The sequence below is a fragment of the Argiope bruennichi genome, chromosome 9 (assembly GCF_947563725.1).
Source record: "Argiope bruennichi chromosome 9, qqArgBrue1.1, whole genome shotgun sequence".
Lineage (NCBI taxonomy): Eukaryota > Metazoa > Arthropoda > Arachnida > Araneae > Araneidae > Argiope > Argiope bruennichi.
Window position 1 is genome coordinate 39,436,728 of NC_079159.1, and position 13,769 is coordinate 39,450,496.

At 24.5% G+C, this 13,769-nt stretch overlaps 1 protein-coding gene across 1 annotated transcript; it reads right to left on the reverse strand.

The window, feature by feature from the left end:
• Nucleotides 1-1,773: 1,773 nt before the first annotated feature.
• On the reverse strand, nt 1,774-13,544 carry LOC129985179 (vesicle-associated membrane protein/synaptobrevin-binding protein-like). The gene is made up of 7 exons (XM_056095105.1): nt 13,339-13,544; nt 8,421-8,573; nt 7,057-7,160; nt 5,619-5,711; nt 5,474-5,539; nt 4,003-4,104; nt 1,774-3,147 (listed from the first exon to the last, which is right to left on the reverse strand). Exons 1-7 carry the CDS (start codon nt 13,418-13,420, stop codon nt 2,971-2,973), a joined length of 777 nt encoding a protein of 258 aa, XP_055951080.1. The 5' UTR covers nt 13,421-13,544; the 3' UTR covers nt 1,774-2,970.
• Between the last annotated feature and the right edge of the window lie 225 nt (nt 13,545-13,769).

Below are 13,769 nucleotides of genomic sequence, written 5' to 3' on the forward strand. Positions count from 1 at the left end.
ATTCAGCTCTATCAATAGCTCTAATTATCACGTGGCATTTTGTTCTTGAATGTGATCATATCTTCAAGTTGTTCTTTCAGCAATATGTTGGCAAAAGTCCAAGTATAAACACATTTGTGTAACAGAGTTATTATTTTTCAAAGTTTTTATTATTTATAGAGTCATTGACTCCATGTCTCTGAAACTACTTTTAATTTAAATAATGCAAAAAGAATAAAGAAATATTCTTAATATAATATTTTAAAATGGAATTCATTTTTGTTTGTTAAATTCTAATAGCTTGTAATTCCATGTAAATACTCATTAGGTTTTTCTTATGACATCATTCCAACATTTAATATTAATATTTTTGCTAACTACATGATTTGATTTGATGATATTGCTTTTCCAAAATAAATTCCAATGCTGTTTACAAAAGACAAAAATGAAAAATAACAATGGTGTCATTTTAACTCAATATCTCTAGTGAGGAAATCCAAATCTCTAGAAACGGGTTAATATCTATCCATTTTTACTTAGTTTTTAATATTGTATGCTTTTGCAGGATAATTGCTTCATTCAAGCAAAAATATAAAGATATGTATGGAAACATTTAATATTAGATCTCTAGACAGGATTAGAAATAGTGCAGATTTACATCTCTTGAAAATATTTAAAGAGAAATCAATTGTCAATTATTTTTTAATAAACAGATATTAAAAAAGCCAAATAAATTTGTGAACATGTTCTTAGATATTGGGAATTTTCGAGTCAACTCACTTTCAGCTTGCAGAAAAATATCAAAAAGAATGCAAAATGTGATTGGCTTCTTGCAAATACATCAGGTTTTAGGGAGGTGAGGTAAAGGAAAAAAAGAAACCATGCCTTCTAATATTATATATGAAATAATTAAACATATTTAATGTAATTGTCTGCTATTATAGGAAGTTGTTACAGATCGTGCCAAGTTGTTAACTGCAACTTAAGTCTGTAACAGTATCTTAAGATTAGACAGCAGTCCTATCTGGAAAAATTGGCCTTCTATGAACTCGTAATTCTAGGGCAAAAAATAAATTAGGGAATTTTGCAGATCAAGCCATAGAAAAATTATGGCTACAAAGCATTTCTTTCTTTTTTTTTTTTTTTTCTATCTACACAGTCAGCAAGTAAAACACCATCCTGTGTATATACTATTCTTCTTAAATATTGATATGTACGTAATTTTTTTTAGATAAATCAATTTTGTTGCAGACAATATATCCATTTTATTGACAATTTTTAGAACTTCTATAAAATTTAGAAAAAAAAAATCCCATAATCTTATTTTTACTCCCGGAATTTCATGACTTTGGTGAATAACTTTTTGCTATAAAATTCTTTAAATATTAAATTCTATATCAATTTAATATGAGTTGATAAATAAGTAAGTACACATTTACTAAAATATTTTTAACTTACTTTTTGCACAGTATTTACTGCAGGCAGTTTTTCATCATGTAATATTGAACAAATCTAAATGAGCCATGTATGTCATTTCAATATTTAATATTACAGGAAGCCAGTATTCCAAGTTAATTGCAAAGATGGCTAAGTATAAAGTAATTAAGATGCAATTTTTACATTACCCATCACAAAAAAAGTTAAATATTCCAAAAAGTCCTAAAGAAAATCCATTTTGGTATTCCTCAAATCAGTAGGTAATTCATAGTTTTTGTTTGTTGCTAAATAACTAAGTCAATATATTTCTCTTTAAATGTATACTGCAATAACAAATGAGTTTTTACAGCCAGAAAATCTCAATATAAGCTTTATTAATTTCTATAAAAAATATAAAATTATCAAACAAATTCTAAAATGCACATTTTTCAAAATTTGCAAAACAGAAGAGGGTTTGATATCTCACATTAATATAATTAGTATATTTTAGTCAAAAATTTCAAAACTTTAATTTTACATTCAAGTGCAACTCAGAAACACAGTGAAACAATTGATATTACAAGAAAGGGGTTGGGGGAAAATTTGTTTCACTAGAAAATATTTTTTATATAAACAAAACATAGTAATATATCTGCTAACTTTTTAAATTTCTTTTATTAAGCATTAGCTGAACAGCATAAATAATCTTACTTTTATGGAAAATAGAGAATGAATTTTTTTATTAAAAATGTATGTGCAGATATTTTTGTAGAATAAAAATTTAATTTTCAATGTGCAACATGTGAGAATTTTAATGCACTAGATATATTCAAGCAAAAGATTATATTATTTGCTAATTTTTTTTCAGTAATATAGTATACATATTAACCATTTTTGTTAACTAACAAAACTGCATTTGGATATAAAACTAGTTTCTTATAAGCAACTAATTTCTTCTTACAGCTTTGTAATTATTAAATCAAAGTAAAATAAGTATTTATAAAAAGCAGTTCACAAAAAAACGTTTTCTTTGTAAAACTAGGAATATAACAAAATCTGAAAAACCAGCAGATACTTAAAAATAGTCGTTGTAATGGAATGTATATTAATTACAGCATCTGGTCTATTACATTTATCTTCTAAACATTTTTCAAGCTATTAAAAAAACAGGAAACATTCCAATTTTTAATCATTTGCGTTGCTTAAAAAATAAAATTCAATGCAGAATTAAAAATCATATTACATTTAATATTACACAATAAGACATTCTAAAGTTTAATCACGGATTTTTGTAAACATCTATTTCCCAATAGTTAAAAAAATATAAATTTATTTGAGTACACTAATATAAATGAGAAACAGTGACAAATACTGTATTAACATAGTAAGAGCGCAAAAAGAAATTCTTCGCAAATGAGAAAAAGGAATATAACCTTATTACACGAAAAGAAGGCATGTATAAAAACATCAATTAGATCACAGAAATAAAGATGTAGTAAACAATAAGGTTTTGTATATTGTACCTTCAGGCTCTCATTTAAGTAAATGCAGCCAGATTTCTCATGTTTATACAGTTTACAAAATAAATTTTCCTATAAAAAAACCAAGAATGAAAATAAAAAAAGCTATCACAAGTAAATAATTAGAAAATAATTGTTTTTGAACAGAGGAATGATGCATTTCAGATTCAGGTTTAGCACTTGTTGCCTTTGTTCTGGAGTCATACATTCTTCTTAATCGCAATCCTTCCTCCTACAAATACATTTAGAAAACAAAATTAATCTAAAAAAAATTTTACCATATTAGTTATAAACTTAAAAGAATATAAGAAAAGAATAATGTTTTTAATAATTAATAATCCTAATTTAGATATTTTTCAAACTTGTATTTCTTAAATATTAAAAACTTTGATCAATGATTTTTACAATTCTTAAATAAAATATTTTTTGGCTGAAGCAAGGAACTTATCATTTTGCCTAATAAATTTAAATACTTCTTGCATTTCACTTCATATATCCTCAGATTTAATATTTAACTAAAGAAACTAGTAATATGAAATATAAATAATATTTTATTTATTGTTTATATGCAGTGAAAATACTTTTATAAATCTCTTAAAATGTAAAAAAACAAATGTTCTTAATCTCTTTAAAAAAAAACTGAAAATGTAAATAAATTAATAATATTAAATGTTTTAAGGTATAAATATCATGAATCTGCATTTCTCCCATAAATCTTTACAGCTCATCTTATTTTATCTGGTATTCATTTAAATTTCAATCTGTAATAATTCATCAAAGGGAGAAAGATGTCCCCTCCCCTTTTTGATGCAAAAATCATGCCAAACAGTTTCATTTTTCTACTTTATACAATTTTAAACAGAAATGAAAAAATATATATATATTTTACATTTTTCAGTATCTTTTGAATAACCCCATAAAATTATTTTCAAAATATTTATTGCTAAGTAATAAAAATAATCCTGAATTTGTAAAATAACTCAAAAACACTGATAACCTTAAGTAGCTAATGATAATTCATTAATAGTTATTACTCTCATCATTCCAAATAGAGGACTAAATCAAGTGATTCTCAGTAATCAATTACCTTCAAGGATGAGTTTTCAGCACGAACATCATTCAACTCTGACTTCAATTTCTTATATTCTTCATGTAATTTTTTAGATTCAGCTGCTTCAGTATCACTTGGCTAAAAAAACATGCAAATTTAAATAAATATAATTTAATTTGTATCTCTTTACAAGAAACTCCTGCAGAGGACTGTATTAGAAGTCATATTTAAATACACATACATAAACGAGTTTCTAAATATCAAACTTAGGAACAACTAAAGGGGGGGATGGGGGTGAATATGTGGAATATTCAATAAATGCAGCAATACATATATTATTAAAGTTTTATCATTTTCCCAATAAATTCATTAATCTTTTTTAATACCACTTCATTGATCTTATCAAATTTTAAAGATTTAAATTGGTTCTGATCTACATTTTCAAAAATTTTAATAATCAAAAATATCATACTTTTTGATATTTTTATTTTTTATCCCTCTTCTAACATTTTAAAATGAGCCTCTTTTGCACACGTAAAGATTTCCATTTAGAGCTACAAGAAATCTAAAATTAAACTAAATTCAAACCAAAAAACCAGAAATTTCTTAAAACACAGCATAACAACATTGAAATCCAATGTTTATTACTTATCCAATGTCAATCCCAATGTTTATTACTTATTTTTATACATGACTTGCAGAATCCCAAGAAGTTCTATTACAGAAAGAATAGGTTAAATATTTAGTTTTCTAATTTAATTTAAATTAAATTCTTCCTGTAATTGAAACCCATTGTCCTTTTTCTTATGACAATAGATGTACAAAACTTATGTGAAAGTTTTTATTCAATAAACAGAAGTTTTTTTTTTTAATTCAAAATCCAGAATTACTGATCAAGTTCAATATAGGGAGTCCCCCCCCCAGTACAGAAGTTAAATAAGTAGTCTTTCCCCTATACATTAAAAAAAAATCACTAAAATATTTAAAATTTAATTTTAGTAAAAAAAATTAATTGCATGTATAAAAATACTTTAGTAATTAAGATTTTTTACATCTATATTTCAACTATAAATAAAATATAGTAAAATGTCTATAAATAGAATTATAATGATTAAACCAAGAATTCAAGAAGTATATACATTTGTATAAAAGTCGAGACTTCTTAAAAAGAAAAGTTAAATGCTTAATATGTTATGTATGACAAAAATGAATATATTTCTATCTAAAAATACTTCAAATCAATTTCAAGTATTTCAACATTTATTAACAAAATATATATTAATAATAAGCAAAAACTGCACACTATCACCAGCATTGCCAGTTCACAGACTTTTTAAATAAATTGGTAAATTATGATAAGAATCAACACATAACGTACTCCAAGAACATATTTGTTGATTTTTATATACAAAATATATAATTTTAATTTTCTTTATTTCAAAGAAAAAATTTTATACATCTTAAAAGATAATTTTTATATATAGATAAAATAAATGAGTGTACTGACTTTTGATTCTTGAACTTGCACAACTTTTGCTTTTATCTTTGGTTGTTCTATAACCTCAGCTTTGACCTAAAAATATATCTAAATAAATCAACTGAAATGTTTTAAAGGCATAATTTAAAATAAAAAAAATATATATCATAATTACTTCAGTAGTTGCTTCTGAAGAAGAAGAAGCAGGGATATCAAAGACACACTTCAGTTTGGAATTCATTAACCCTTCGGGGGGAATATCATGCCACTGTATTTAAAAAAGAAAATGAATAATGAAATTACACATAATTTACAATATTATTATTCTTATTAAATTTGTAAATACATCTTATTAATTTTAGCAAACAGCATGCTTCTGTAATGTTGAACACAATTGAGAATTTCAGGAAAATGCACTTACAGCTTTAAAAGACTTTTTAAAAAAATTTAGAAAATGGAAGTGAATTTGAAAATTGATCAAGGATTAGGAACAAACCCACTGATTTTTAAAAAGCAATTTAAATATATTCAATATATTTAAACTGAATTTTTTTTAAAAAAATAAGAATAAAAAAGAAGCAAACTGTTTAGAATTTCAATATGACTAAACTTTCTTAACAATTACATATTTCACTCAGCAAGTGTAACCAAAAATTTTGTTACTTTCGAATAACAAGATTAAAAATGATTAATTAAAATATTATATAGATTTTTATCAAAGATAACAAAAGAATTCACTCTTATACTAAGCAATGTTTGTTAGTGTGTATATTCTATAAAATAAAAAACTGCAAGACTGATTTTAATCAAGTTTTGCATATAGATTATAGAAGCACTTTTCATCTTTGGAAAATTTCATGATAATTAACTTTTTATTTATTAATAACTTTTTCCCCCCCATTTCTGTCTTGAATTTTTGTACCTCTTTTTCTACTCCAATGGGGAATGGCTGCTAATTCTTTTCCAACAACAATGGAATGTTAAACTATTTCTCCCCGAAATAAAATTTTAGAGATTCCACCATTTTTATTTTTTTTTCCCCTTCCACCAATGAGGCAAAGCTTAAAAGGTTTTCTACCGATTATTTCAAAGAATTTTTTTGTTGTTGTTTTTGTTTTACACCCTAACATTGCTCTTTAAGATACACTTTTTTTACATTTTGTTTTGCATGCTATAAAAATCATTCATTGTGCGAGATACTTGTTAAGCAAGGTTTGACTATATACAATATATAAAAATACTGAACATTTAAATTCAAAACAGCATTTCATATAATAAAATGATTATGTTGAATTTATTAAGACAGGTTACAACAGCCCTAATGGCAAAATAAAGTAGTTACCAAAATAATTCAAAAAAATAAAGGCAGTCAGTCAAAACCAATTAGAAAAATATAAACTACTTATAATAATAATAATAATACAGGAAAAAGTTTCATAGAGTTATCTGCAAAACTGACACATATGTTTATGATTAAAATTATAAAATTTCCATGAGTTGAAAAAATATACATCATAAAATTGATGAAAAATGTATCAGATTGAATCAAAAAGACAAATCAATTAATAAGATCATTTCTAATCACCAAATTAAACATAAAAGTACAGAATTACCAATGAATCGTGATATTCTTCTCCATCAGGCACATACATACTCTGTACCATAAATTTGTCTCTGCTTCTGTCATCATTTTCAGGATCAAAAGGCTGTAACATCACTAATAAGAAAAGTATACATCTTAAAATGTCTCTTAAAACTCAAAATGTTATAGTATACAATTTTAGTTATGTTAAGCATTATAATAGTTTAGGTTATGTTATTCAATTTATTATATTACTTTATATTCAATTTATTATATTAATTTAGAAATTCAATAAATCAAAAACTATTTAGACACTAATAAAATGAATTTGAAAAAAACATGATAATTGGTCATCTAATCATTTTATCAATTTTTTTTAATTAAGAGAATAACTGTACATTCAATTATAGCCTGAAATCAACTTTAATGTACCCCTAGAATTTACCACCAATATGACAATACAAATAATCAATAAAACAATTACCAATACAGTGAGTGCTTCATTGCATGTTTGTCTTAGTAACTATCTTATTTTTTAACATTAACTACTTGGCAACACGTGAAGGGACACACTCAAGTTAATTCCAACTCTGCTGTTTTATATCACTACAGAATAAATACAACAATTTCTTAGAAATTTGAATGTATAAAGGAAATAGAAAATATTAAGATCTTCGTAACCAACATAAATCATAGCAGATTACTTGATGACAGATTATATAAGATTTTTGCAATAAATTCGGATATCATCCGACTCGTAATGAATGCAAAAGGAAAATAAATTTTAGAGCCCTTATAAAAATATTAGAAATATTTTTATTAGTTATCTATAAATAATATAGCAGACCACTTTAATATAAGAACATTTCCAACATAATTTGATACGGAATTCTTCAAATATTAATCCTCCTCCTTCCCATCTTCTTACAATCATTGATTAAAATTATTAATCTCATCTAATAAATATTTTATTCTTCATAATAACAGTTTTTCTAACAAAAACTTTACTCAAACTAAATTTAAAAGAAATAATTATTTTTAGATACAGAATTTTATCAACTATTACGGTTTATTAAAATAAATGAAAATCAGTGCGATATTGGAATATTTACTAATTTCTCCTATTTATAGAGCACATTTTATGTACAGAGACGAAACAGTTCACAGATTTCTACAATTATTACAAACCAAATAAAAAAAATGAATGCACAAATTTTATTTCATAGTTATGAATTCATGAAGTAAAAAATTTCTGTAAAAATACTTTAAATATTGACAGACTTTAGACTTTTAAAGTACAATATTTTTTAAAAAATCAAAAGAAAATGGTTACTTAAAATATTTAATATTTTAAAACTGAATTCTAACTATCTTCAGCATAGAGATTACACTTACCAGCAACTGATACAGTTTTTTTTGGTGCAATAGCTCCGCCATTCGGTCTAACACAGTATGTCTTTGGTGCAGTAGTTTTGACTTTGAAACCAATTACCTTGTCAGTTGGATTTTTCAATTTTAAATATGATGTGGTTACTTCAGAAAACGGACCTAAAAAAAAGTATGTTAATAAATTCCATTTGAAAGTAGAAGGAATATAAATCATACAATAATAAGGCATGACTCATAATTAAATCATTAAGCATCATTATAATTAAGGTAAATATTAATTATGGGCCATATTATTTAAGAAAACATATATGAGCTCTCAAACAATTACAATTAATTTTATAATTCAAATTTATGCTCTCATTATAATTTTGGGAATTTAAAAAAGTATAAATATATCTGTAATAAATTTTAAAAAAATTTAAGTATAAAACTAAAAATTTATTAAATACATATTACCAACTTTTAATATACCAGAAGATAAAATATTTGCTATTGCTTCCTTGGTAACTGATCTAAACTTATAATAATATGAAAAATCAAATATCAACTATGGCTTATTATTATTATAATATACTAAAATGACATACTTTAAAAACTTAAAGATTATAAGATTAAAGATTTTAAAAAATGTAATTATCTGCAAAAATTAATATTATGATAAAAACTTAAAAAGCAGAATTTTTTTTCCTATCCTACAGATATTTGAAGCATATAAGTAAATGATGTCTTTTCTATAGTTTACAAATGAAAATTGTATGATAATCAAATTTATATGGATGTCACCTTACATAGATCCATTGTAAAATTACATCGAAATTTTTTCAAAACAACCTACATCTCATTATTTTTAAATTTAAATATAGCTACCAAAAATAATTTTCATTCCAAATCTTATAAAATTATAAACTTTCAAGAATTTGTTATCCTATTGATAAAATAACAAAATGCAAGTTATTTAAAAAAAAAACATTGCAATATAAATTGTTGGTATTTTGCTGCATTGATAAAAAAAATTATACAAGAAATTTAATAATTTTTATAAATATTCTTAAAGAAAAAAAAAATTACAACCTAAAAGATTTTCCAAAAATTAAATTTCTTTAATAAGTAATAAAAATTTTTAAACTTTTTTTAATAACTATCAAAAAACATTCTGGAGAAGCATTTATATATTAGATGGCTTAGTTTAAAAGCAAATATTTTACTTTAGCAATTGTTTATGTTCAGTTTCTAGATTAAATAGTTATATTGCATCCTGTGATTTATAAATGAAATAAACATAATTTAAGAAAAGTTCACATTTCACTTTTTTTTTAACTTAAAAATTATTTTACATAATGATTTTTATTCAACTATTACCTAGATGCTTAATAATAAAAAATTATTATAAGAAAAATTAAAGCTGTAAAATACAGTTTATAAAATGTTTTTTGAGCCTAAAAATTATTTTTTTAATGTTTTAATATTAAATAATATTAAATATATACTTTATAGATAAAACAAATTCTTTCGTTTGTTTATTAAAATCATTTGAAAAACAATTTTGAAGTCGCAGAAGAATAAAAATGAACCGACTTAATAATTTTAAACTATAAGAATGACAGGAATAAAAATAACATTTTTTGAATTATAACATCATACCAAAACTGGAATAATTACAGTTTGGCTATAAAAACTATGAAAAAATTTCCTTGGCCTTTTCTTGATTATAAATTAAACATTTACTTGACTTATGGCTATTAATTATATTAAAGCCCTGTCTTTCTCCTCTCAAAATCGCTGTATAATATACCTATTAAAAACACTTTTACAAGTTATTTAACATGAAAAAAAAAATTATATATATTTGTGAAATCTAATTTTTTAAAAATAGAATGAGCATGTTAAAAGCAATATATTACATTTCTTATTTGTAAAAAATACTGGAACTTTTAACAAAATATTTTACTTTTAAAACTGCATAAGAATTCTAAGAAACATTAAAGCTACTCTTTGCAATGCAAGTTATATTGTTAACCATAAAGGTTATTATGATTTGTGCTCAAAATTTTAAAACAGTTCAATAGTTAATTAAAGCTCTTTGCATAACTATAAGAACAACATTCTGCAGCATAAATGGGGGGGGGAATAGCATAATTGTACATATATATATACAGTAGTGTCCAAAATTGTGGACACTTTTGAAATTTTTTTTTGTTTTCTAACTTTACATGCTTATAGAAAATGTAATGTTTCACAAAATGCAAACTTTTACATATCATTTTAAAGAGAATTTAATTCTGATTACAATACGAAAAGCTAAATTCAAATATTTGCAATACAAAAAAAGTTGAGCGACAATAATTATTGAGATATATTAGATGCTGATGAGTGCAGTGAATTATCAGTACATAGTAGGGCAGCCTTTATTTTTTATTATAGCTTAATACTGATGCTTCATTGAGCTGACGGGAGTTTTAAGCTCTTCCCTCGTTATTGCACGATGCCAGGAAACAATTATAGACTCGATTCTCTTTTATTTGATGAACACTTCATATGTTCAAGAGTTTTTAAATGGTGCCATAAGTTCTCAAAAGTTTTGAGGTCAGGACTGTTTCATGGCCATGATAACAATTCAATGTTCTTTGTACTAAACCACTTTTTCAATATTTTTGCTGTGTGGCAGGGAGCTGAATCCTGCTGAAAAATAAATGATGTGTTGTTGGGAAAGAAATCACTAATGGAAGGTGTAAATTTTGCCTCTAGAATAGTGTCAATGTGTTTTCTTGCATTTAATGTCTCATCAATAACATGGAGACCAATACCATCTGCTGACATGCATGACCAAATCATAACATAAGCTATTAACTTACAGATAATAATTCCAGTAACAAATAACTGTTTGCACATTATACTTAAAATGCATAATAATAAATAAATAAATAAAACAATGATCAATTATTAATTTCAAAATTGAAATATCAATTATTAGAGAACTAATAAAAATGCTTGGTTTTAAAATCAATCCTGTTTTAGGTGAATTAAAAAGTTTTTCCAAACTTTTGAAGCTGGCAATTCCTTTTTTAAATTTTAAACTTTCCTTTCAAGTTGACTCAAGAATTATTATTTTTTTTATTTTGCTTTTCATCTCCGAGATGACAATCTGCCTTCTTTCCTTTCATTTCTTCTCCTTATATTTTTCATATTTGGTTGTGAATTGTTCACATTTAAAATCAATTGTTTTGATACTTCAAAATTACTTTTTCCATGCAGTCAAACTACTCCTCTTGCAATGAATGCTTGTTCTTTTATATTCTACCACAGAAAATCCTTATTGATCGAAAATTCTCTTTTTGTTGCCATGGGCAAGTATTATCACTTTTAACAATGATATACCATCATTAAAAGATTGCAAGTGCATGTTGAACTTAAATTATTAACTGACTCTGTTCCTTGAAAAGTGAAAACCGATCTTTCCAAGTTTTATTAAGGTTATTGTTAGCCGTATTCATCAGCTTATTTTTCTACTTATCCTATATAATTCCAAAAAAAAAAAAAAAAATTAGTGATAAATCTGTTTGGGGCCGATGTTATAATCATTTTGGCAGCATTAGGCTTCAGATGCACAGAAAAGATTGCATAAAATTGCCCAGTTACGAACATGCTTGGTGCAAAATACCGTCAGCAATTTCTCAATTTTTAGAAATTTTCACGAATTTCACCAATTTTTCCAAATGTATAACATTTTCTGACACACTGGTTCTATCACACCCTGAATAAGATGAACAGCTACCAACATAATACTTTTTGGATGAAGTGAATTAAATTTACAATCCTTCAAATCATAAAGCTTCGACTTATAACATTGCTGCTTTTCACAATATTTATTTTTAAAAAAAGCAATTAAAATATTCAAGTCAGGTAAAAACTCTCAATTTGAATAAAAAATTAATAATCTTGTTTTATTAACTCTACAACAGTCAAATATACTAAGAACAATTTAATGTTGGGAAACATAATTTTTTATATTAATAATTTAACTTTATAACTCTATTTATAAGAAGTTAATACATATATATATTGATGATCATCTACTCTAACAGAAAAGTAATGTTTTTCACTAATATTTATTCTAAGACAACTTCAATCCATCTAACTGAATATTATATGATTTTTCCAGTTAAAGTCATAAAAAAAAAAAAAATGGAAATGATAGGAACAAAACTTATAATCAAAGGCCAATTTACAAATGTTTGATCATAACATTATAAATGATAATGACATTATGCAATATTGATGTCTAGACCAGGAATTAAATGGCACAGATTTTACCAGCTACATAAGAATATACATAATTGTTAAAAAACTTGTTAACAAAATAAAAAGAACAGTTTAGTCTTGAGAAAACAAAATCCATTGATTAATGACCAAAACTTTCAAGTATAACATAATATTGAATCTTTACAAAATAATCATAATTTGTTTCCTAATAATGCTCCATCTGATTAATCGTAATTTCTTGATGAAATTCGAAAAGATAATTAGATATGGAAGAAAGAACATGTAAAATTGAAGATACCCATCAATCAAAAGTTTCCAGAGTTTTAATATATAATTTGTCATCCTAAAATACAGTAATTTTAAATTAACTAAGTTAATAATAATATACAATTGATATATAAAAAAACAGTAACAAAATTAGCAATAGTTGATGGGTTATTTTTATCTATAACATAATTTAACATTACTAATAATTAATGAATATCCTAAAGAGAAACCATTTTCATAAATTATTTATTAAATTACAACTAAAACTTTGAAAATCTCTACAAAAATTCTTTTAAATACAGTAATTTTAGATATAAATATTATTCGGTAATAAAGTATGTAGCAAAGAAGTTTAAATCCCGATTTACGCTCATGCTTTAAAAAAATCAATAATAACCTTTAAAATGAAGTTCACTAGGAGGATCCAATACTAAAGCTTGCTCAGTTTTCGTCATTTTTCCTGAAGGCTCATGGGCCATTACTCCTGAGAAGGACGGAAAAAAGAATTATTTTCTTATGCGAATAAATCAAAACTACGTCAAATATCGTATCACAATACACCCTTCCAAAAAATTAAAGATGAATTTGAGGATTAGTAGAGACAGTTGCCAGCAACTTCAAAAGAAAGTGACGTGGTATTATTTCTTCGTAAATATAAATAAATAACCGAAAAAGAAAAAAAGAAATTTGTTATTATATAGGCGAGAAAAATTATTTAATGATAATTAACCGCTTTTCTAGTATTTTATTGTATATATTTAACATAACAAAAAAAATTAATATTTAAATGTTCTAGAATTTTTTTGAAGGACAAGCATCCTCTATCTG

Excerpts from the sequence above, each read along its gene's own strand:
- LOC129985179 (XM_056095105.1), bottom strand. The coding sequence starts at position 13,420 with ATGGCCCATGAGCCTTCAGGAAAAATGACGAAAACTGAGCAAGCTTTA. Across the intron at positions 8,574-13,338 it reads TAGTGAACTTCATTTTAAAG|GTCCGTTTTCTGAAGTAACC; the intron begins GTTATTATTGAT and ends ACTTTTTTTTAG. Across the intron at positions 3,148-4,002 it reads CTGAAAACTCATCCTTGAAG|GAGGAAGGATTGCGATTAAG; the intron begins GTAATTGATTAC and ends ATGTATTTGTAG.